Below are 25,955 nucleotides of genomic sequence, written 5' to 3' on the forward strand. Positions count from 1 at the left end.
GCTGTCGGAGTCGGCCAGGCGGGCCGCGTCCCGCCTCAGCACGCAGGCGCCCTCCGGCCCGGCCCGGCCGCCGCCGCCGCCGTCGCTTCTCCGCATCGCGCAGGCGCCCGCGTGCGCCCCCTCCCGGGCACTCGAGCTGTGGTTCTGCGCCTGCGCGCCGCTTGAGCCCACCTCAAGAGTCTGCAAGCGAACCCATGAGGCCCCGCCTCCAGCCTGACGGAGGGACACCAGGAGACCGGAAGTCCAGCGAGCGCACCACGCCTCTCGCGACTCGAGCCCGTGGCCATGTCCAATCAGCACCTCCCTTCTCCTACTCACGCCTCTCCATTGGTCTACTCTTGCCAGGGGGCGGAGTGAAGGGGGCCGGGTGTCCGACGAACACCTGACCAATCACAGAGCACACCGCGCGCACCCCTGGTTGCCCAGGGAAACGTAACTGCAGGCAGCTGCGCTTTCCAGCCCTGGCTAAGCTGGTGGGAGATGGACAGCCAACCCGGCCACGATGGGGGCACCGAGGGCGAAGGCGTAGCTGGGGAAGGCCTGGCCTCGCAGCCGTCTGACAACAGGGCCAGCTCTGACCCCCAGATCCCAACCGAACCGGCAGAGCCCGAGTCGGGGCCGGGGCCAGAGCCAGAGCCAGAGATGGCAATGGACGGCGGGAAGGTAGAGACTTCTGAGCGAGGTGCCGCCGCTGATGAGCAAGCAGAGACCCTGGAAAGGCCGGACGTCACCGCGGGTGATGAAGAGCTCAGAGAACAGGAGAGTTCGGCCGAGTCACCAGAACCTGAGGAGCCTGCCAAGGCCGGGGCTGAGGAGCCAGCTGAGCCCGAGGTCCCGGAGGACAAGGCGAAGACCACGAAGGGGAAGGAGATACGGTTCAGATCCGTTCTGCCGCTAGGCACCTCCGCCGAGGGCCCGAGAACGAAGCAGGAGGACGAGGAGGAGGTGGAGAGCGAGGGCAGTGAGGAGGAAGGTGCGGATCGGAGCAAGGAGGAACGGCGGTCGTCACCTCAGGGCATGAGTGAGGACGACTATGAGTGGTCTGAGGAGATCCGGAAGGTGCAGGAGCAGCAGCTGCGCGGCGAGCTCGTGGACCAGTACCACGCCCTGCTGCTGGAACGGAACCGATACCAGCGCTACAACGTGTACCTGCAGCACAAGATCAGCGAAGCGCTGCGCAAGAAGGGCCTGGAAGCAGGTGAGGTGCAGGACAAGAACGCGGAGCCCGAAGCCCCTGAAAAAGAGCAAGCATACTTGGGCTATCTGGCCATGTTGGAGGAGCTGAAGAAGCAAGAGGCGGACGACTTGGAGTGGTACCACCGGGAGGTGAGCGAGCTGAAGCAGCAGTGCCAGGAGAAGCAGGCCAGGGTGGAGAAGGAGTGGCGCCGTTTCCAGGCCCTTAAGAAACAGGTGGTGATGCAGGTCATGGGCAGCTGCCGCATGCGTGGTGGGCGCCAGGCTGCTCTGCGAGAGGTGGAGCAGATCCAGGCGCTGGAGGATAAAAAGGAGAAAGAGATGAGCGCTTTGCGGCTAGAGAACGTGCAGCTGAAGCAGAGCTTAGTGCATTTTGAAACCAGGATGAAGGCCCAGGAGGACTTGGCTGAAGGTCTGCTCCTCATCGACTTTGAACAGCTCAAGATTGAGAACCAGACCTTCAACGAGAAAGTAGAGGAGCGAAATGAGGAGCTTCTAAAACTACGCAGCAAAGTGACCAGCAATGTGCAAATAATAACCCACGTGAAGGAGAAGCTGCACTTCATGGACATGGAGAATGCATGCAAAAAGACCCAGGTATTGGAAATCGAAGCTCAGGTGGCCCTAGGAAGGGACATACTTACAAAAACTAAGCAGGCTCGAGACAGCCTGCGGCTTGACAACATCAAGCTGAATCAGAAATGCGGGCTTCTGGGAAAAGAATCGCTGCTCCGAGACTTGGAAGAAAAGGTGGAGAAGACAAAACTGCTCAACTGTCGTCTGGAGTCACTGAAGCGCCATCACGCGGGACTTACTTTGTCCTGCAAAGGGATGAAGCAGAAGATCAGAGAGGCCAAAGCCTTCCTCCCCTCCAGACACTCTACTCCAGAGGACAAAACCTCACAGACTCAGCAAACTTTGCCCTCCACTTTTCTCCCTGTTTTTTGCAGTTCTTTGAAAGGCCTGTGATTTTGGGGATAGAACTTTGATTTTCATGTTTTCAGCTTCCAAATGAGTGCTAAGCCCCAAATTGGCTTAGCAGTTCTACATGGAATAAAGTAAAATAGATCTAAAGAAACAAAAGCAGGTGACTAAATGTAATTGACTTCTCAAAGTGATTTTGCAGCTGAGCAATCCTGTAATCTTAAGAAAGGGGTGTTCGGAAATATTCATCTTTCTGTACTTGGAAGGATGGCTCAAGGGTTCAGTGAATGGGCCAGGATGCAGAAAAATTCTTGTGTACTCTTCTGATTTTTTTCCATACTCTCAGGAATTATTAAAACAGTGCAGTCTTGAATCCCTGTCCCAATTATAAGCTAATTTTCTTAATTTTGATTTTTTTGTCTGTATGTAACTAGTATTAGCTGTTTTTTTTTAAATATATGATTCTTCTGGGTGTGGTGGCGCACACCTTTCATCCCAGCACTTGGGAGGACTGCCACGAGTTCGAGGCCATTCTATGACTCCATAGTGAATTCCAGGTCATCCTGAGCTAGAGCGAGAGCCTACCTTGAAAAACCAAAGATATATATATTTCTAGGAGTTGGGGATTAGCTATTAGAGCTGGGTTCGGTCCTCAGCATCAAAATAATAGTAAAACTTTAAAATGTCCAAGCAGTGGGAAGACCAACAGGAAAAGGAGCCTGCATTTCCTCAGCTTTTTTTCAGTGGAGGGAACTACATTCATTAATCATGTTTGCTTCTATCTGTCTTGGGTTTTTCATTAAACATTAGCATTTTCTTAGATCCTATGCAAGAACACAGTGATCTGTACCAAAAAAATGGGCAATTGTACAGATTAGTGAAGTTGTACAGATTTGTGGCAGTTGTGCTTTTGGTGCTAGCTAACTTTAGAGAATGGTAAAATCCTACTAGGTACAGATAGCAGGGCTGGCTGTGAGCCTTACCCCTGCTGTCTTTAGATGACATGAATTTGTTTTTTAAAGTATTATTCCCTTTGAAATCAGTGAAAGCCAAAAATCCTTGTATGTCTTCCATGGCTTGAATACACTTTATTTGAGAGAGAGAATGAGAATTGGAGCACCAGGTCCTCTAGCCACTGCAAATGAACTCCAGATGCATATGCTACCATGTGCATCTGGTTTATGTGGGTACTGGGGAATAGAACCTGGGTCCTTAGGCTTCACAGGAAAGTACCTTAACCACTAAGCCATCTCTCCAGCCCTTGAATACTTTTTTTTTTTATGTACACTAAACAAATGTAAACATGAGGCAAGTGCAAAAAGCTGACGTGTACTTTCATCTCCTTGGTCACTATAACCTTGGTCTTCCCTGACCTCTGCCTGCCCATCAAGGCCAACATAAGGCAGCACATCACTGGACTGGAAGTGCTCTTGTGGCTCTGAGAGCAGTGTAGCAGGGTTCCCAAAGGGTTCTGTAGCTGGGAAAGCTCCCCAGTGAAACCATCAGTGCTTCTGTGTATTTTAGCAAGGGGCTTTCATTATGATGGTGTCCTCTAGTGTTTTGGTCCACTGGGGAGAAAAGGTGTTTTCAGCAGATTTTGACCCATCAGTGATTACTCAATTCAAAAGCTTCTCAAGCCTTGAATATGGTGACTAGGTGCAGCCTTTACCTTCTGGTTGCTGGGAGAGAATACCCAGAATTTGATGAGGTGGGTAGTGCATTAAGTTGCAAAGCAAATATGTCCTAAGTACCAATTGTGTAGTCCCCAGTGATCCCTCAATCATTGTACCTCATGCGGGAGGTGTTACACTTAATTACAAGCTCATCTGTTCTCCATTGCCTCCTCATGTGGAAGGGTGCTGACCTAGAAAGAGCAGCTTTCAGATTAAGACAATTTAAAAGGAAGAGTTCCACTGACTCCATCCCCATGGTCATGCCTTTTGCAGTACCAGGAAAGCTGTGTCTAGCTCCCCCCCACAAATGCTTGTCCCCAGCTCAATGACCCTCTTCTGAATTCTTGCACCCCACTCTGCAGATACAAAAGCTCTTCAAGGAGACACTGGGGCTCATCACCTCCTTAAAGGCCTGAGCACAGTGCCTGCATGGGATAAACTCAATAAATTTGTAGGGCAGGAAATATTACTTTAATGCCAATCTCTTTTCTGAAAATACTAGAATACCTAGTATGTCCACAGCACTTGCTGCCCCTGTCATGTTTATACAATGACAGCATCTACTAATGTCCCAGGGCCCCTTCCACCACCTCTCCTATATTTCTTGCACATAGACACACTTTGAGGAATAAGGAATCCATGACTCACCCCAGGCTTGTGCTTAAAGAATCAAAACTGAAGTAAGGACCTCACAGTAAATGTAACCTCTCTAGAGGGTGTCTAATAGTTAGCACTCATGCTCAGGGGGCTGTCACAAGGCTGGAGCATGCACTCCAGCTCTGCCACCAACCACCTGAAGGTGAAGAGCCTTTGGCTGGGTGGCTGGCATAGAGTACCCACCATTGTCTGCTGTAATGATGGGAGTGCAGACATGGGGTGGTTTAGGTGGCTGGCTTAGGAGGTCTGGCTGGGCTGGGATTCCCTTGCAACTTGGAGACTGCTGAACTCTTGAATCTCCTAACTGAAGTAACTGGTTTGTTTCACAAACCCAGCAAGTACATTTTAAAGCAATTTAATGGTCAAAGTAAATTTTTTTTTGCTACACTTCAAGAATCTGAACTTTAAAGCAAAAAATACCATGAACATGAGTAACAATTCTACATGACTTTATTTTAATAAAACCATGTATTTACAATTCAAAAGGTTCTACTTTGATACACGTTACTAAATAAAATAAGGGTTAACTGTACACGCAATTAAAACATGATATGTAGCAAGTGTTACTTTTTTGGGCAAACTATTTAAAATAGTCAAAATCTGAGCAATTAAGAAGTACCTTAGAAGTAAGCACTGCTCCCAGGATGCCGGGAGGTGCACTCTGCCAGCCCTCTACAGTGAGCTGCCCAGCACCCTGAAGTTGAGGACTGGCAATCAATGGCAGGTGAGGTGGGAAGGGCAGACTTCTGCAGAGCAGCTTTCAGGGTCTGTTTTCAAGTTACCTAAATGATAAGGACAACCAGAAGCCCATACAGCAAGAGCCAGCCAGCAGCCCTCAGTGCAGCAGATAGGAATGTGAGCACTAAGGCTCCTAAAAACACACCAGGCTTGTCTCTTCTCAAGAAGAAAAGCAGTCAATGCTCAGAGCTGCTGTGGAGTCTTGTTTGAGAACTTCATGCATGCCCAGGTTGACAACAAACAAGAAATGGAAGAGCTGAGGTGTGAATACACAGGAACTCTACAGTGGCATCAAATAAGCTGCCCAAACCCTGATGCATCATTCTGCATACTAAAGGAGTATCTTTATGTGCAGTAAGAAAATATATACATCTTTAAAGAACAGAAAACTCACATCATGGAACAGAGCTAAGTACATCTGTGAGGAAGGACAGTACACAGGGCTAGGCAGTCCACTTCCTACAGCCTAGTGGGCCTGAGTTACACTCAACATCTTGATGTTAGGAATGGCTAGGTCTGGAGGCTGTTGGACTGCCAGTGAAGACAGTACTTCCTCCAAGAAGTCAGACTTTCAAAGTTGAGGCACAGGGCCATGTCCAGGATGTTTGGAGGCCTCCCTGGAGAAGCCATGTGAGAGTATGAATGGGACTCCAGGAAAAAGAACAAGTAGTGGAGGGGGATGGCGGGCATGAGGATGACAACCTGCAGCTGTGCTGACATACTGCCAACAGGCACAGCAGATTTGTCATGCTCCCACGAGGCTTGTCCTCTAGCCTGCCCAAGTCCCTCTGATGCATGTTGCAAGGTCACAGTCAAGGGCTCCCCAGTGAGAGGAACAAGATCAAACTACAGGGGTGCTTTCTGGAGGTGGGAGGCATGAATGAGGGTGGCTGTGGAGTACAAACCACGTGGGATTTGCTGAACAGCTGACTGTGTCTCAGTTTTGGCCTTCCCTTCTACATCCCCAAGAACCAGCATACTAGTAGGCCATGTAGAAACCTGTTTCTACAGTCACTGTTCTATGCAAAAACTTCTTATTTCTGTGAATTTGGATAATCAAACTTCTTATAGTAAGTTCTCATCAAGGAAAATCTAGAACAAAAAACCAATTACCTTGGGGAAATCAGTTAAAATGGTACAGATAGTGTGCATTCTGGTAGGACTGTCTGGGCTGCTGCTTATTCCCCAGGCCTTCCAGCAGTTGGTGAAACACATTTTTTAATACCAGATGCATGAGAAACCATTGACACTTAGGATGTCCTGCTAAAGCAGGAGAATGACCTTCTACGCTGCCGTGTTTTCAGAAGCTGCACCTGCCTCCATACATACAGGTAAGAAAGGGGACTGCTTCCAGCAGCTTTTGGACCTGTCTCTAGTCCACAGGTCTTCTTGGCAAGTAGCTCTCTTGCTCCAACCATTGGGGCTTGATAGACGCTAGGAGTGGAGTCAGGGACAGGTTCACACTGAAACCTCATAAGCATTTTCAGCCTTCCTGAAGGAATTATCAAGGCAACATGGTCAAATGCCAACACAAATGTCAGGCGGATTTGCAGGAGCCCATGAACACTCACCAGCAACTACCTTAGAAGGGCCCATCTTCCTTATGCTGTCTTTGGTAGTAGGTTTAAAATGTTGCCCTTCAGGTCTGGAAAGGTAATCTCAGTGACTAAATGAGTAATTCCTCTCTTTTCCAAAATCTGAGCCAATAACATCTCTGAGGGTTCCTAAAGACCACTCCTTGTATGTATTGGCTAAGAAGAAATGTAATGTACTTTCCTGTAGTTGGCATAGTATCATTGCAATTTAATTAACTGCTGCTGAAATAAAGGAGAGGGAGAGGACAGCCACTGACCTATCTTAACCCATAAAGAAAACGCAGTGGCTGGCCACAGCCAAGGCCAGCACATCAGGCCACTAAACTGCTTAAGGCTAAGCCTAGGTTTAATTCTTTTTTAGTATATGTGCTGCCAAAGCGAGCACATAGGTTTAATTCTTTAAAGCTCCTTTGTTTAAGGCCAACTCCAGCATCAGGAATCCAATGAGAAAGAGCCCCTGTTCTTCCCAAGTGTCAGTCTGAAAGCACACAGGTGTCACTCAGAGATCCGCTTCAGTGGCAAGTGAAAATTACACCTGCAGCCTCAATGTCTGAGGGATGGACTTCCTTTCTCCATTTCTCGGTTGTCTTTCTGCAGTGCGGCCAGCACCTACAATTATAAGAGACAACTATGTTAACCTGCATTGTACATTGAGCCAGAGACACAGGAACAGTGCAGAAAAACGGTAGCCACCTCATAACCAGTCTCTTTTTCCCATGTCCCAATCTCTTGCCTCTTTTCTGGGATGCCTACTAGCCCTGCATCAAGGTGGTCTTTCTAACATATAAATACACCATGCTATCTATGAGCCAAGCTCCAACATTCACTTTCCCTAGCCACAACACCTACACTGGAACAGAGCTGTGGAAGTTGTCTCTTCTTCCACAGCCTGGTGTCAGCCCCTGCACACAAGCCACTGTAGCTCAGGCTTCCTCCCCATCCTTTCTGTGCCTTTCATACCACTACTTCTACAGACTGTACCCTTCACCAAGAAGCCCACACCCTTTCAGGGCCAGACAGATGTTAGCTCTTTCCAGATACCTCTCCGAACTTCACCAAAGTGCATGTTTCCTCCTCTGTTCCCATGGCTCTTGATTAATGTCTTTATTTTAAAGAACATTCCACTTCCACTGTGACTACCTAACAATGGTTGTGATAGTGAAAGGCTCTATTCCTGAACACCTACTACATACATGCTGAGCAGAGGGCTCTATGAAGCAGAGCCTGCCACTCTCTTCAGTCTCCAACATGTCAGTCTAACACAGCAGTCTGCAGAAGGTCAGCATACCCTGAACAGCAGCTAAATGCCACTAAGTACACATGCTAGCCTGTCTGATCTCAAAAACCACAGGTAAGTCTATGCACAGCATAAGGCTTACCTATCTAGGATGGTTACCATGCCACTCTGTCTCACTAATGATGGAAGCAGGAACCTGTTCTGTAGGTCCTAAGTAAGTTTCACAAAAGGAGTAACAGCAGACAAAAGTGTATCTCTCCATCTCCAGGAAAATGGGAATGCCTACTGTGGTAGTTTGAACATATGTCCCCATAGATCCAGTGATTTTGATTAAGAATTGAGCTTGTAACTTGGGTCTTCAAGCAGCCCAACTGGAGGAGGTATCACTGCTGGGGGCAGATCTTGGATTACATCCCTAAGGTGTTTTGTGGAGGAGAGAGGTGAAATCTTGAGTCTAGCCTTAAAGTATGTGGAAAACAGTTTCAGCTCTGAATATTTCATGTTTGATGGTGTCTGCATGGATCAACAGAAGTGAGCCAGTTTCTTCACCATTGTTGGGTGTTCTCCTGGAATTTCTAAGACTAAAATAAACCCCTTATTCCCAAAAGGTGCCTTTGGTTGGATGTTTGTCCAGCAATATAAAGCTGACTACAACACCAACCAAGCATGAACATTTACTTGTTTCTTTCTTTTCTTTCTTTCTTTCTTTTTTTTTTTTTTTTAAGTCTGCCACTGTTTTAAACTCAATCACAGAATCTAAGAGCAATGTGCACTGACCACATTGCCATGAGCTGAACTGCATAAACTCACTAAGGCTCCCCCATCAGGCTGGCTGCTATCACTAACATACTAATGAAAAGATGTCTTACCATTCAAATAAGTCATGGCCTACTTTTAACCAATAGTTTTTATGTAGTCTCTAAACATGAGAAGCAAATGGCAAAATTCAGGTTGAATTCATCTTCCTGTACATGTATATGTATGTGTGTATGTGTGTATGTGTGCATGTGCAGTGGAGTGTTATGTGAACACTTCTCTCTCAGGAAGCAGCAGGGAAGGAAGGACCAACAGACTGACTGCCCAAGCTGATAGTCAAAGAAGGGACAGTCTTGTGTGTTAGGAAATGCCTGGCTTCCTATCTGGAGTCAAAATGTCACTATTGGGCTGGAGAGATGGCTCAGTGATTAAGGTGCTTGCCTGCAAAGCCTAAGGGCTGGGTTCAATTCCCTAGGACCCACATAAAGCCAGATGTACAAGGTAGCATGTGTCTGGAGTTTGTTTGCACTGGCCAGAGACCCTGGCATTCCCATTCTCTCTCTCATAAATAAATACGTAAATAAGTAAAACAACAGTAACAAGTCAAAAGATTTCAAAGTATACCTTCACATACAGTGACAGCTTTAAGGGCATGTGACTGATCCATGTAGTCCCTTACACAGCATCCAGGGGAGCCCTGCTTGGTTTCAGCTCTGTTGCTACCACCTTGAAATTCTCAGTAACTCTGGAGTCAGGGCCCCACATTACTACACTGTTCTTATTTATCAACTATAGAAGGCTCTCCTCTGCTCCTGGGTCCCTAATGACAGAGCTGTCAGTCCTGCTTACATGTGACCTGAGCTTCTTTTAAGTGTTTACTGAAAAATAATTCACACATAGCTTGCTTGTATATAGCATACAATGCAGTAATTTTTAGGATCTTGAGAGAGATGTGTGAATCTCCCCCAAAGCCAACTTTAGAGTGTATTTATCACCTCAAGAAATCTGTTGTCTAATCTCCCTACTTCTTTCACCCTCAGCCCCAGCAACCACCAGTCTCCTTTGTATCTCGACAGATGTCCCTGTGTATACCTGTGTATGTGTGGAAACAAACAGTAGGCTCTTGTGTGCTTAGCTATTTTCACTTTGCATGATGATTCATGGCCCATGCTGCAGCATGTGTCAGGACTACATTCTTCTTTGTGAATTGATCGTATTTTACAACTCAGAAACATAACTCATAAGATCCAGGGACAAAGCAGTGTCTCTTACAGCTAATAAAATCGGGGGAGAACATTTTTCATGGTGTGTGTGATCCTAGGCCACATGCTAGCAGCTGTGTTTCTTCCCAACAGACTCCCAGGAGGAACAGAATCTACCAGCCACACAGAGCATGAGGGAAGGGAAGAGGAGGGAAAGACAAGACAAGCTTGGGGCAACAGAGAAGACCCATTTGAGAGGAAAGCTCTCTTTGGTTATTAATTGGCACTGAACTATACATGCTAAAAAGGTGAACTTGCCAGGCATAGGGGAACATGCTTATAATAACAGTGCTTAGGAGGCTGAGGTAGGAGGATTGCTATGAGTTCAATTCTAGTCTGGGCTAGAGTGAGGCCCAGGTCAGGCTGGCCTAGAGTAAGATCCTGCCTCAAAAATAACAACAAACACAAAGGTAAACTTTATGATGTGAACACATACCAAGGTATGTAAATTTAAGTAAAGCAGTTATAGAAACAAATAGGCTGTCAAAGAACTACAAACCTAACAGGTAGGAAGTATCTCGCTAACTAAACACATCGACAAGCACATCGACAAGTTTATAAACTTGGATGGCTTTAAGTCAATTTACAGAAAGGGCTGAGAAATCCTAGCAATGACACCACCACAGAAATGCACTTAGGGAGGTCCAATCTGCAGGAAATGCTGGAGGGCCTGTTTCCTTCGTAAACAAAAGGGCAAGAGAGGGATGTGAGGAAAAAGGTACAGGAGCATATGTTTTCAAAAAGATTCAAAAATTGGGCTGGAGAGATGGCTTAGCGGTTAAAGTGCATGCCTGTGAAGCCTAAGGACCCCGGTTTGATTCTCCAGGTCCTATGTAAGCCAGATACACAGATGCCTTCCCATTTTCCCTCTCTCTCTCTCTCTCTCTCTCTCTCTCTCTGTTTCAAATAAATGAATAAAAAATAATTCAAAAATTGTTCAATTAAGCATAATGCATGCACCCAGATCTTTTTAAATTTCTGCCTATGTGTGATGTAGGCAGCTGCACATGCACTAGGTGCACACATAAACACACATGCAGAGGCCAGAGGTTATCTCCTCTCCATTGCTTATCCATGTATTTCCTTGAGGTAGAGTCTTCTCTGAACCCGGAGCTGCTCCAGTGAGCCCCAGAGATTTTCTAGTCTCTACTCCCCACAGAACTGGGGTTGCAGGTATGCCTGATATGGCCAGCTGCTAATGTATGTACTGAAGAATCAGACTCACTCAGGCCCTCATGCTTGCAGAGCAAGCACTCTTACCTGCTGAGCCATCTCTCTAGGCCTGGATTCAAACAAACTCTAAAGCCATGACATCATCATAATAATCAGCAACTTCTAATCCGTATTACACATGACAATGTTGAAAGTGGCTTGGGAAACAATGTATTAACAGTTACAATGACATAACTACCTAGCACTACCTTCAGAACTCAGAGGAGGTGTGCTTAGTTGAAAGATTATTGATTGGGCTACACTTGGTTACTGAAGCAGGAAGACAGATGCATGGAGCGCCTGGCTTCATTTTGTCCTAGTTTTCTAGTTCTTCACATAGGTTTTTTGTTGGTTTGTTTGTTTGTTTGTTTTGAGGTGGGGTTTTGCTCTAGCCCAGACTGGCTGACCTGTAGTTCACTATAGTCTCAGGGTGGCCTTGAACTCAGGAAATCCTCTTACCTCTGCCTGGGATTAAAGGTGTGTGCCACCATGTCCAGCCTGCATATAGTTTTAAACTTTCCATTAATTAAAAAAAAAAAAAAACTAAATCAAGTAACAGATACTCATTGGTGCTGCTTCTCAGGCAACTTTAAGTATATGCAGGGAAAACCACTATGGCTGGGTTTCTCCTCTCTAGATGATAACCTTGGAGCTAGTCAACACTGGTCAATGCCACAGGAGAAAATCTACAAGGAACATTTGGAGGAATAAAGAAGTGGGCCCACAGCAGAGCTGCTCAGACAACCCAGCTGCCAGAGGGTCTGAGCAGCTCATTTGAAGGGAAGAACTGGGAGGGATCTTAGGTGATTGCTATCTGTTTGGGCCTCCCTTTGGTATTTGAAAGATGGGCCAATCCCACCAACTTCTCAAGCACACAGGGCAGGCGCTTGACTAGTTGGTCCCCTCTGCCCACTCTGTTGTTGCTGACATTGTTATTATTTTTGACATTATTGTAAGGTGGGGAAAGATTCATCAAAACACTTTCCAGGAACTGGGGAAATGGCTCAGTGATTAAAGAAGCTTGCATGCAAAGACTGCTGACCCAGATTCAATTCTCCAACCATTCACACATAAAGCCAGACAGCCATTTATTTGCAGTGGAAGACACATACATACATACACACACAAACATGCGCAAACAAATTTTTTAAAAAGTCATAACACTCTTTCGCACATACAGCCCCACCAGGATGACCTAGAAGTTTTGAGGCTCCCAGAATGGGGGCCAGTTTTCCTACCCACAAGCTTCCTGCCAATAGCAAACCCAGAGGACCACAGAGGCAAAGCCAGGCCACACACCAGCTCTCTTCACCTTCACTTAAAAAACCCCATTTTCATAGATTTCCCTCTTTTCAACAGGCTCTGCAAGCATCCAACTTCTGTGCCAGCTACTCTACAAGGAGAAAGAACAGCAGCCTCACTCACCTGTGCCCACTTCTTATTCCGACTCTGCATCTGGACTGTGGCAATGGCTGCGAACACCTCATCTGCTGGCAGGTCCTCGGGCAGCCTGGTCAGGAACTGAGCACTGTGGATGAAGTCCATTCTGGTCAAAATATCCTCAAACAGCTTCAGGATGCCCAGGGCTGTGCGGAAGAGGAACTCCTCTCCATCCCGACAAAACACATCCCAGATACGGCAGGCCAGGTCCAGGGGCAGGGACTTACTGTACAAAGTGAAGATCCTGGGGAAATGTTTGGGACAGTATAAGAAAGAACTCTGGATTCCAAGCTGAGCCTATGTAGTGTATTGAGTCAGTCTTTTCATACATTATAGAGGGCACTGGCCTTCACTCACTTTGAAGGCCAGTTTTACAAAATAGCATTTCCGGCTTCCACATGGTATTGAACACCACACAGTTACTGACTTACACTGGTTACTCCTATTTGTGCTAGTAAGTGATGGATCATAAAGACAGCTTGGAGCCAGCTGGGGAATATAAGCAGGGAGCAGGAACTCATGAGTGTGCTTTCCACCATTACCCTAGAAGGATGATCAATAAAGCAGGATCAAGTTTTAGCTGTGTGTGTGTGTGTGTGTGTGTGTGTGTGTGTGTGTGTGTATAATGTTTTTGAGACAGTTTCTCAAATGGCCTATTTGGCTGACTTGGAACTTTCTTCCTGTTGTCCCAGTGCAGGTCAGCTGGCCCAATCTCAATGGTAATGTCTCAAACAACTGCAGCTGAATGGGCAGAAGTTTTAGCCTCAAGATTTCTTTCTGTGCTGTATCTCTGCTCACACCAGTCCATTTCTATGCAATGCAACCTTGCACAAGTTCTCAGGACATGAGCATAACAGCAAGCCTCTCACACAACTACTTCTAACCTAGTTCCTATAGAGTTCTCCCTCACCCTCTTAAACCAAACTTCACAGTCCATAGTTATTACTGCATTCAAGTCTTTCAACTCTTGACTAGAATAATCCATCAAGCTGTACTTACAGCACTGTAAGGTGCTCTTAGGCCTAGGTTTCAACACCTTCCACATTCCTCTCAAAAATCAGTTCCAGGGCTGAAGAGATGGCTTAGTGGTTAAGCACTTGCCTGTGAAGCCTAAGGACCCCGGTTCGAGGCTTGATTCCCCAGGACCCACGTTAGCCAGATGCACAAGGGGGCGCATGTGTCTGGAGTTTGTTTGCAGTGGCTGGAAGCCCTGGCATGCCCATTCTCTCTCTCCAATAAATAAATTAAAATTAAAAAAAAAATCAGTTCCAAAAGGCCAAAATCCACACAGGTTTCTAGCAGCAATGACCCCACTTCTGGTATCAATTTTACTGTTGCATCAACTTTGCATTGCTGGAAGAAAACACCTGACCAAGAGCAGCTTGTGGAAGAAAAGGGAAGGGTTACATTGCCTCCAGAAGGCTTTAATTCCCAAGTTGCCATCAGCTGGGGACCTAGCATTCAGAAAACTTAAGTTTATGGGGGTCACCTGAATCAAACTATCACATGCTCCAACAAAAGTTTATTTACAAAACAGGCTACAGTTCAATGACTCCATAGTGTCTGGTCCATACCCAAAATAATTGGTTGGATTAATCACACTTTTGACTAACATTTTGAATGCATGCCAGACACTTTGAGTACTTCTGCAGCATAATCTCATTCATCTTCTCATCAGTCTATTTTCTCATTTCCGTAAGTGTCCATATGCATGTGTGTGCACGTGAATGTGGAGGCCAGAGGACAATGTCAGGAATCATTCTTCAGGCACTTTTTTTGAGACAGAGCTCTCACAGGCCTGGAACTTACCAAGTAGGCTAGATCACTAGCCAGTTAGCCTCAGAATCCACCCATCTCTTCCTCTCCAGTGCTGGGATTATAAAAGCAAACCAAAATGTCCAGTTGTTTTTAATTTTTGATAAGTGTTCTGGGGATCAAGCTTAGATACTCATGCATACAAAACAAGCATTTTACTAACTCAGAGATATCCCTAGTCCTTCTATTTCCATTTTTTACAGAGGAAAATGAGCTTAGAAAAATTTGAAAACATGGCCAGCTCACACAGTATAAACCACATTGTGTCTGATTCTACAAACTCAACTGTCATCAATATGCTGTACTTCCCATGTGGGTTAGTTATGTTATAAAGGCATTAAAACCTTTTTACTTTCTTTCTTTTTTTCTTGGGGGGGGGGGTCTCACTCTACCCCAGGCTAACATGGAACTCACTCTCTAGTTGCAGGATGGATTCAAACTCATTGCGATCCTCCTACCTCTACCTCACAAGTGCTTAGATGGGTTTCTTAGTATTTCAAAATCAGAAAACCACTTCATCACACTGTCTAGAAAGTGCAGTTCAAGAAAGTCAGAGAGGTCTCTTTCCCAATCCCCAAAATACTCTGAATTCTATCCAGAGAACACATTCTTTAATGTTATTGTTTATATATATTTACTTACTTGAGAAAGCATAAAAATGGGTGCCTCTTACCACTGCAAATGAACCCCAGATGCATGTTCTACTTTGTGGACCTCCCCAGCCTATTAATGTTATTTGTTTAAAAAGTGAGAAGGTCATGAGATGTGATGCAAGCACTCAGTAGGCTGAAGCATGAGGTCAGCAAGTCTGAGTCCAGCTTGAGTTACACAGCAAGATGTTATCTCTGGGACAAAGTGAGAAGTCAGTGACCTAATAAGTGCTGCTCATTCTCAGGTAGCAGTCTATGTGTGGAAACCAAATAGAAAATAGGAAAAATGGATGGGAAAAGAACAGCTATGAGAAATGGGGAGATGGTTTAGGGTTTAAGGTGCTTGTCTGTAAAGCCTGCTAGCCTGGGTTTGATTGCCCAGCAATAAAAGGGAATTCCCTAACATGTTCCCCTCCCCCCAAAGGCCATGAATAAATCTGATTCTTTTTTTTCTTCTATTTAACATAATGTCTTTAGTGCTCAGAATCATGTATGGGTGTGGTGGTTTGATTCAGGTGTCCCCCATAAACTTAGGGGTTCTGAATGCTAGGTTCCCAGCTGATGGAGATTTGGGAATTAATACTTCCTGGAGGCAGTGTATAATTGGAGGCTGGCTTATGGGTATTATAGCCAGTTTCCCCTTGCCAGTGTTTGGCACACTCTCCTGTTGCTATTATCCACCTTATGTTGGCCAGGGAGTGATATTCACCCCTCTGCTCATGCTATTGTTTTCCCCTGCCATCATGGACTTCCCCTCAAGACTGTAAGGCCAAATAAACCCCCTTTTTTCCCTCAAAGCTGCTCTTGGTGGGGGCGATTTCGGCCAGCAATGTGAACCTGACTGCAACAATGGGTCTCCATGCAGTCCTTCAGGCAGGTAATGAGCCAGCACCAGAATAGTCCAGCATGCCACAAGTGATGCCCATGTATTCCATACTAACCACCACTCTAGGCATGGCCATGTCACCATGAGAGATGGCTGAAAGCTGTGCCTTTATAATTCTAAGTGCTCTGATTAGACATTTTTCATTTTGTTCTGTTTTTTCAAGGTAGGGTCTCACTCTAACCCAGGCTGATCTAGAATTCACTCTGTAGTCCCAAGATGGCCCTAGCTCTGCCTCCTGAGTGATGGGCTTAAAGGCATAAGCCACCATGACCAGCTTCTGTTTTCTGATATATGCAGTCCAGAGTGGCTTCAGCTTTTCCATTCTTATACTTCAGGTTTTGGCATCCTGGGTCATGAATATTTTTCAAATCGTACTATGTACTAGGAGGATACAAAACACTAAAAAAAGCAAACATTTCTTGCCCTTTGGAAAAGAAGGGATAAACCCTGCTGGAGGTTTCAGTAACAAGGATAGAAAGAGGGATTGTCAAGAGGGATATACACCACAAGGGGCCTACATGTGTGGATGTAAGCTTTTCTAAATAGAGCAGCAGAATAGAACATTCTGCTGAGAAGATGCAATTGTGTTTGCCCTAAAGAGAAAGCAGCAGGCCAGGACAGGTGTACTGCAGGCATCCACCTAGAGTAAATTGCATCTCGCCAGCTAAGGCAGGATGAAGATATATGTGTGAGAACATCAGGGAAGCTAAGGGAGAATTAGAAGAATAAGAACCCAGAAGGAACAGGGACTTTTAAGCTGTCACAGAGGCTTTGGACTATATTCTGAGTAAACTGGCAGATGAGTGGAGGATGTGAGGGAGCAGCAGGCTGAGAATACCTGGAGGTGATGCAGGCTGAGCAGGACATGGTCCTGGAAGCTCTCTCTGACAGGAATCTAGATACAGAAAGTGGTGGGAGCTGGAGTAGTGACCAGGAGCAGGTACAGTTTGGACAGAGTCATGGGAAAGCTAGAGGGGAATCTCAGATACTGGGTCTCTGGCTGAGCCACAGAAAGGATAGAGCTATTCTTTTTAAAACTCTCTTGGTCTGAAGAGAAGATAAAGACCTGAGTTAGAGACATGTTACTTGTAGAGAGTTAGACATCTAAGCAACAAATGGATTGATCGGCACTCAAGGAGGGATCTGGGCCAGGGACATACCTGTGGAAATGGTCTGAGGCACCAAAGCCAAGGATCAGACCAAAATCGACTGAATGCTGCTGAAAAAAATCAAGTAAAACAGTATGTATTTCATGTAGGAAAGTACACCTGGGCCTCTTTTGTATCACTTACTGTTTTATACTGAATGCAATCCTTAAGCCTTTAAATGTAATTGTGCTTTTAGAGTTATGTGCCTTGTGTGTGTGTGTGTGTGTGTGCGCGCATGTGTGTGTGCACATGTGCATGCATGTCATGGTATATGTGTGGTCACAGGATAACTATTTTTTTAAAAAATTAAATTTTAGGGCTGGAGAGATGGCGTAGTGGTTAAGCGCTTGCCTGTGAAGCCTAAGGACCCCGGTTCGAGGCTCGGTTCTCCAGGTCCCACGTTAGCCAGATGGACAAGGGGGCGCACGTGTCTGGAGTTCGTTTGCAGAGGCTGGAAGCCCTGGCGTGCCCATTCTCCCTCTCTCTCTCTTTCTCTCTGCCACTCTCAAATAAATAAATAAAAATGAATAAAAAAAATTTAAAAAAAATTAAATTTTAAATTTTATTTATTTGAGAGAAAGAGGCAGATAGAGAGATAGGGAGAGATGGGGGCAGATGGGAGGGGGGGAGAGAGAGAGAGAGAGAAAGAATGGGCATGCCAGGGCCTTTCCACCACTGTAAATGAACTCTAAACTCTACATGCATGTGCCAGATTGTCCATCTGGCTTACGTGGGTCCTGGGGACTTGAATCTGGGTTCTTTGGCTTTGCAGGCAAGTGCCTTAAACACTAAGCCATCTCTCCAGCCCATGGAGACAAGCTTTTTTGTGTGTATGTGTTTGTGAGTATGGGCTTGCCATGGTGTATGTGTGGGCCAGGATAACTGGTTGTCAGTCCTCACTGTCTACATTGTTTCAGCAAGCTTTCTTCTCATTTAATGCTGGGATTATAGGTGCCTGCCACATCTTCTGGCTTTTACATGATTCTATGGATCTGAATTCAAGTACTCAAGCATGTGTGGCAAGGGTTTTATCCACTGAGCCATGTTGCCTTTTAAAGAAAATCTCTCTTCTTTCACATGACAGATACCTTCTCATCGAAGAATCAGCCTCTGTGACCATTCCTTGGAAGGAAGGTTGATGACCCTTGGATAGGCTAGGTTTCCTGGGATTTTGTTTGGGAGTGTTTTATCTTGTTTTAGCTTAATCCTGAAAATTTATTTTCTCTCTGCAGTCTACACATGTGGGATCAAGATGTGAACAGAGCTGCCTGGCTCCTCAGGCCTCCCCCTTGGCTTGCAGAAGGCCAACTCCTCCCTGTGCCTTCACATGACCACCTTCCCCTATGTCTCCTGTCAATGTTCATACTGTACCTCATACATCCCCTTTCCTAACCATCATCCCCAACAGCCCCTGATGTCCCTTGGAGTCAGCACAGCGATCACATGGACAAGCTCTGTCACTATACCTGACTACCTTCCCTCTGCCTCAAGTTGGCTTCAGGGCCCAGCAGGTCTCAGTAAGCTCCCCCACTCACGTCAGGAGACACCCATAGTAAATCCAGCCCAAGAGCTCTACTCCAAGAGCCCAGAGCTGTAACTAAGCTCCTGCTGTCCTCTGCTCTTGGTTGCAAATCCTCCAAGGTACAGACCTCTGTCCTCAGCAGTCTCTTTCTATCCTCCCCTCCCAGAACAGATACTTGAAGGTAGTGATCCCTTCTCCTCTTCCCCTTGTATGTGAGAGCCATCTATTGTCAGGAGCTTGCAAATGCTCAGCTGACTTTGCTTTTAAAATCAAGTTTATACTCAAATCCACCTCCAAAAGGTGACTGGACAGCACCTTCATGGACTAGGCAGCCACTTGGTCCAGCCACAGGCCCAGGAGTCCACACCAGGTTGGTCCTGACTCTACAGTTGCCCTGCCACGAAAGATGAGAATGGAATAGCGCTGTACATGTCCTTCCATCCCCCTGCTACCAATTTCAAGGCCCATGTCTGTCTCTCTGTCCTCAGGCTCCATCCACTCCCAACTAGTGACTGTGTGACGGTGTGGTATTTCTCCAAGGTAGGTTCAGGGGAAATAGTTATCAGTGATTTTGGTTTCCAAGGCACTGTGCACCAAGTACTGGATAGCTCGTAACTTCTGAGTTATGGATCTGTCCAGGGACACCTTGAATGTGGGGACTGCATTGTTGTGAGGGTTCTCTAGAGTGATAGAACTCTGGAAGCATATCTGGCTTGACTTGGTCTCAGGATGAAGAGAGGAATAGGGAGTCTTTTACTCAAATAAATGAATTTTTAAAAAATCAGGCAGGAGAGATGGCTTAGTGGTTAAGGTGCTTGCCTGCCAAGCCTAAGGACCCATGTTTGACTCTACAGATCCCACATAAGCCAGATGCACAAAGGTGAGGCAAGTACAAGGTCACACATGCCCACTAGGTGGCACAAGCATCTGGAGTTCGATTGCAGTGGCTGAGGCCCTGGTGCGCCAATTCTCTCTCCCTCTGTCATTCTGTCTGTCTGTCTCTCTAAAATTAACAAAACAAAACAAAACAAAACAAAACATCAAATCAGGAGCAGGTGCTCCATGTTCTCAGTTCAACTTCAGCATAACACTACTGAGGACTTCCTATGATCCTGGGCTGCTTTGAAGCTGTATATGCAGCCAGTGTTTCACAGGATCTTGAGGCACAGTGGGCAGCACTCAGCCTCAGGCACCAACCACACCACAGCATCAAGGGCTCAGAGCAAAAGTCTTTACGGCTTGCTCTCCATGTGGACATCCTGGACTCACCACTATTTGCAGGCTGGGACAGAACAAAGCTGTCCTCCAGACAATGATCTTTAGTGCCAGGCAAGACCTGGCTGGACTCCAAAGTCAGTGAGAAGCAGACCATCACCATAGAATACTTTCCACATCATCATAAAACTCTCTTCCCAGTATAGCCATGTTTAATTTCTGCACAAAGAGCCATAACAGGGTGAAGAAAAAATCTGCAAGACCTTATTGACTCCCAGTCTAGACTCCTAAGACTATGTGGAAGTCCTCAATGAGACCAGGTATACACGGAGGCTCTGGGCTGTTGGGAGACCCTCCCTCCCAACACCCTTCTGTCCTAGGCTCCAGGCCCAGGAAATGTAAGGGGTCAGTCAAATATGGACATAGGGCTGGAGAGATTGCTCAGTGGTTAGGTAACTTTCCTGCAGGTCCTAAAAAGACATGAGTTTGATTCTCCAGTACTCATGTAGAGCCATATAAACACAGTGGCACATGCATCTGGAGTTTGTCTTCAACAGCTTAATGCCTTGGTGTGCCTATTCTCCCTGTCTGTCTCTCTTCTCTCTCTCTCTCCTTGCAAAGAAAAAAAACTAAAAATATTTTTAAATATGGATAGAAAAATTGGGGTGGGAAAGAGCCTCCTGTGCTCATGGGGGTGGAAAAAAATCATTTGCTGAACAAAAGGTATGCTATAAAGGAGACTCAATACATTTTAGGCCAGCTGAATGTCCTCACCAGCAGCCAATCCAGTTTGGTGCATACTGTTCCAAACCATATCAGCTCTAGCCTCAGCTTCAAGTCCAACCACCAAGCCCTCAAAGCAAGCAGTGAAACCTAACAGTCTTTGGCTTAAGACAGAAGCAGTCAACAACCAACACTCATTTCCAAGCATGGACAGGTTTGCTTTACCAAAGGGTTTGGCCTTGTCTTGGATGGTACTCAGATTTTATCTTCTAGAAAGCCTCCTGAAGAAAGTAAGGGGGAAAAATCAAACTAGAGGCTTTGACTACAGTGGCTCAGCGTGGTTTCCTATCTGAGTTAGTACAGCAATCCAAATGGACCTCAGGCCTAGTGACCACTCTTCCCTACAGAGCCCCTTCTCAAGACAGGGGTAGTCACCTTGAAATACCCCAAAAGGCCTGACCATGGTCTCTGCATGAACTCAAATGGCTTTCCAGTACAGCAATTCAGGAGGCAGAGACCTGGCCTGGAGCTGGGGTTCCTGAGACATGCTTCTACCACTTGACCATAGCTCCCTGAAGCACTTAGGTCTCCAGGACCCATATCTGGTGCCCTCAGAGGTGACAGCCACTCTCTCCTCAGTGGCTACAACCACCTCTGCACAAAGATGCATCTGGTCTGCTGCTCTAGCTCAAAACTCTACAGCCTCTTCCTTATAGGTCTCAGGATACCTTTACTTAGACTTCCATAAGCATCTTATGCATGGGTGGTTCAGTGGTAGAATTCTCGCCTGCCATAAGCATCTTAAAACTCTCACGTCCAAAGTCAAATATGGCCCTTCTTTTAGATCTCAACTGATAACACCAGGAAACCCCTCATTAATGCCATTAGAAACATCACAACTTCCCAGCAAGTCCACAACACATTCCTAGGACCTGCCAATGCCTATTCTCCCTACTTTCCACTAGCCCCTGCTTTCACTTACTGAATATTCTTGCCCGGAAGCTCCTGCCTCTCAAGCTGCTTAAACCTGACTTGTACTCCAAGCATAAATTGTCAACTGTCTCTTGTGGTGGCCTAATATGCTGACTAAACCCTCAGGTGCCCTGGCCTCCCAAACTTCATGCACACTGCCCTTGGTCCTTTGGCCTTCAACATCACCAACCCAGCTGTTGCACTTAGCTTACCCTAGGGCCCCACAGACTGCTTCTTCCCATCACTCTAGGCAGCAGTCTAGCACTTCTTCTTACTCTCCTTGCCAGATGACACAGTGCCTATAGCTCTGGGGCCTGCACACTGCTTCTCCCTGTCATACCCACTAAAGCTCCCATACTACCTTCCTTAGATTGTGCTCAAACACCTCAAACCTCCCTCCCTGTTGGACAGTACAGTATCTGTGGAATGTAACTCTTCATACCACAGCAGCTCCAGACACAGATTTGCTGTCCAGAGATGTCTCATATAATGGCTGGACAAAAAGCACTTTGAAAATAAAACAAAAACATGTCTAAGACACTCCTTGAGGGATCCCAGAAGGCCAGGTGGAGGAGTCACAGACTATGGCAAGTAGGAATCTGGAGAACAAAGAGTGGGCATCTCCTGGGCAGAGGAGAGCTGGAAAGTAGGACTGGGGAGTACAGCCGAGCCCTCCAAGAAGTTGGCAGTGAGTACATGGAAAAAGGGGTAGGGGTGAGAAGATGCTCTAAAAAATAGAATGCTCAGTCTTACCAATCGATTAGGTAGATGTCTGGAGTTAAGTTGTTTTTCTTGAAATGCGCAAACAATTTCGGCAAATTTTCTTCAAAGAATACCTCAAATGCAGCAAAATAAGTCAACATCTAGGGAAGATAATATGAAATATACTAATAAACTACTTATCAACACAAGTTTCCAATCTATAAGAGTCATACTTACATACCTAAGTCTAGCAGTACCTTCCTATGTAATTGCTACACACTGTGAAGGGCAACTTGCCATAGGTGTCATGAGGTCAAGTGAAAAGCGGTACTGTCTCTAATCATCCAGCAGCAGGTTAGTACACTCACAGCAAAACACCTCTCCTAAATACTTTTAAAGCATTTCTGATCATTACTTCTCTTAGAGAGGGAAGTTCTTACCCTATTATGGCCCAGTGAAGAAAAGTTAGGAAACACAGAAGCACTACAAGCCAGGCATGGAACTGCACACCTGTAAACATGCAATGAAAGCTGAGAAGTCCAAGGCCAGCCTGGGCTATGTGGAAAGAGACCACACATAAAATAAAACAACAACAAAAGACTACTTCATAATCTGCTTGTGCATAAACACTAACCTTGTGATGTATTTCCTATTGTTAAACATGATGATTACTGTATATGATCCATTTTACATAATTTTGGGAAAAAACTCCATTTTACCTTAAATACTTCTTCATAATGTATCACTACTGTGGGTTTTGCCAGTCTTAATGTATATCTGCAGTCCTCTTAACCATGTAACTCCATTTTAAACTTTTTATACTCACAATTGTCAATAATTATGTAATAATCTAATGCTTCACATTTGACTTTTCTCAGAACTGATTATTTATTTTGAGAGAGAGAGAGAAAGAGAGAGAATGGACATGCCAGGGCCTCTAGCCACTGCAAATGAACTTTAGAGGCATGCGCCATCTTGTGCATCTGGCTTTATGTGGATACTGGGGAATCAAACCTGTGTCCTTTGGCTTTGCTGGAATGCATCTTAACCACTAAGCCATTTCTCCAGTCCTCAGAACTGATTTTTTTTTTAAGAGGGAGGGGATATGATGGAGAGTGGGGTTGTTAAGGGGAAAGTGGGGGAGGGAAGGGAATTATGGTTTTTTTTGCCTGTAAGTAGAAGTTGTCAATACAAAAATAAAAAAAAATATTTATTTAGTTATGAAAGAGAGACAAAGAAGAAAAGGGAGGAAGGAAGGAAGGAAGGATGGGTGTGCCAGGGCCTCTAGCCACTGCAAATAAACCCCAGATGCATGTGCCACCTTGTGCATTTGGCTTTATGTGGGGAATTGAATCTGTTTTTTTTGTGGTTTTTTTTGGTTTTTTTTTTTTTTTTTTGGCTTTGCAGGCAAGTGCCTTAACCACTGAACCATCTCTCCAGCCCCAGAACTGATTTGTATGCCTGTATTTATGTTTATGTGCTTATACATATTGTACCTGTAGATGTACATGTGGATGGTGGCCAAAGAACAACTTTGGGTAACTTCCCTCAGGTATACCATCCACCTCCTTGAGACAGGATCTCACTGGTCTAGAGCTTACCAATTAAGAGAGGCTGGCTGGCCAGTCAGCTCCAGGGATCTTTCTGTGTCAACCTGCACAGTCCTGGAATTATAGGAATGTGCCACCATGTCTGGCATTTTACAAGGGTACTGGGAATCAAATTCTGGTCCTCATGTTCAAGAGGCAAGTGCTTTACCAACTGAGTTATCTCCTCAGCCCCTCAGAACTGATTTTCACAAACAGAACTGCATACCAATACTGTTCTCAGTTGCTGGCACAGAACACTAAATTCTCTCCCCTCCCAAAACAAACAACAACAAAAACACCTCAAATTGAGAAGCATTTTCAGGGCAAGGAACATTTGAGAGTCCTCAAGGCATTAAAGAAAAAGGTTAGTTTGGGTCTTGATGACAAGTAATAACAACCAAGAAGTCAAGGCAATGCTGACTTATAAACTGATGGACTGATGGCTTTTCTCTCAGGGTATAGCAGAACAAAGCTTTAGAAACTAGAACGGAATAAAATCTCAGTTCTTCCAAGTATTAGATGTGTCTCAGACAAGTCAATTCTCTCCTGAGTCTCCTCCCTCATCTAGACCATGCTGGGAACTCAGCTGTGAAATATGGGGGTCTTCCAAGGGCCACCAATGACAACTCCTTCCATTGATTCAGTGTGGAAAGACCATCTACAGCAGCATACTAACACCACTGCTGTTTAAAGCAGAGCTCTGGAGCAACTTTCTTTTGTATGTAAGCAGAGTCCAACTGTAACATAAGCAGAAGCACAGGTCAGTTCGGACCCAGTGAGGACATGCCTATCATGTCTTCCTGACACCAAGGACAGAAGTCACCAGCCCCTGCCCCGAAAGAACAGTTTTTCAGAAACATTGTCTCTCTGGAAAAATTAACACATTCATACAAGTGGCTGCTGGTCACATGTTTCTACACTTAAGTTCAAGTACCTCGTTATGAATATCATGATGGAGGGCATTTGTATTTTTCCTCCTGAAAAGACAGAATGAGCAAACACAGAGCATACTTACAAGGCCATGGTCCACTCGAAAAAATGCCATTTGACAGGGTTTATTCAAAAGATTAGAAAAGGCAATAAAGGCATCTGCAGTATCTAGGTTCAAGATCAACACTGCGGCTATGAAGGACATACCCTGGACCTGAGGGAGGAAAGAAGGATTATGCTAACAGTAGCCACAAAGGTCCGAGCAGCTTTCATTTACTAAGAGAAGCCAATACCCCCACCCAAGGGCCCACACAGCCACCCACTTGCCATGGCCCACCCAAAAGTGAACTAGTAGCACCCTCAATATCCATCTGTCCTCTTCGGAGTCTCTTTTCCATCCCATCAGTCACCTTCTCTCTCTCCCCTCTGGCCCCACCCTTACCAAACAAAAAATCTAAGTCAACCACCCTCTCTTAGACATTTCACATCTGAAATACTGCCCACTATGTGCCATACTATGTCCTGTGCTGCAGATGTGTGCACCTAGCTTATTAGCACATTCAATGTCAACTCATGCACAAATATATGTAGCAGCACACTTTTATAAATGGTTAATGGTAAAGACTTTTAGGATTTAATGTTGGGAAAAATCACATGCAAATAGTAACTACCACATTCAGTTAAAATATGAGGTATGACAAAGCAGCCAAGTCAGCCCAATTTCTTTAAAACTAGGTCAACTGATTTACTACACGACCCCCTCAAACAAAGAGCTGGGCAATAGTTTGGGTTACTTTATAGATAATAACTATTAAACACCGAAAGTATCACTTACATAACCCACATCTGGTCGGTAACAAGTGTATGCGCCCAAAATACTGTGCAACATGTCATGATATGGGCCACCCTAAAAGGATCAACACACCAAAAACAATACATGCATAAGTATTGTTAGTTGGAGAATGGCATTTGATACTGTCACAGTTACTACTGTCACTGGTTACGTTACATACAGGAGGACTTGCCAAGTAGAAAGCTAGCAGCTCTAATACGTGAATTAACATTCAACTTGCTGTTAACAAGTCTGCAATTTAAACTAGGAAGTTGTCTTGAAG

General features: G+C 45.5%; 2 protein-coding genes across 4 annotated transcripts in view; one reads left to right on the top strand and one right to left on the bottom strand.

The window, feature by feature from the left end:
* The first annotated feature begins 437 nt into the window (after positions 1–437).
* On the top strand, positions 438–2,491 carry Ccdc96 (coiled-coil domain containing 96). The gene has a single exon (XM_004656116.2). It carries the CDS (start codon positions 481–483, stop codon positions 2,161–2,163), a length of 1,683 nt encoding a protein of 560 aa, XP_004656173.1. The 5' UTR covers positions 438–480; the 3' UTR covers positions 2,164–2,491.
* Positions 2,492–4,880: 2,389 nt separating this feature from the next.
* Tbc1d14 (TBC1 domain family member 14) overlaps positions 4,881–25,955 on the bottom strand; it is a 179,539-nt gene continuing 158,464 nt past the window's right edge. For all 3 annotated transcript variants that reach the window (XM_004655987.2, XM_004655989.2, XM_045161507.1), the window contains 5 exons: positions 25,676–25,747; positions 24,926–25,054; positions 22,373–22,482; positions 12,674–12,932; positions 4,881–7,390 (listed from right to left, as the gene is read on the bottom strand). In XM_004655987.2, the coding sequence (XP_004656044.1) occupies positions 7,325–7,390; positions 12,674–12,932; positions 22,373–22,482; positions 24,926–25,054; positions 25,676–25,747 (636 nt within the window). In that variant the 3' untranslated portion in view covers positions 4,881–7,324. The remainder of the gene's footprint in view (positions 7,391–12,673; positions 12,933–22,372; positions 22,483–24,925; positions 25,055–25,675; positions 25,748–25,955) is intronic.

The sequence above is a fragment of the Jaculus jaculus genome, chromosome 11 (assembly GCF_020740685.1).
Source record: "Jaculus jaculus isolate mJacJac1 chromosome 11, mJacJac1.mat.Y.cur, whole genome shotgun sequence".
In the NCBI taxonomy this organism is placed as follows: domain Eukaryota; kingdom Metazoa; phylum Chordata; class Mammalia; order Rodentia; family Dipodidae; genus Jaculus; species Jaculus jaculus.

Excerpts from the sequence above, each read along its gene's own strand:
- Ccdc96 (XM_004656116.2), top strand. The coding sequence starts at position 481 with ATGGACAGCCAACCCGGCCACGATGGGGGCACCGAGGGCGAAGGCGTA.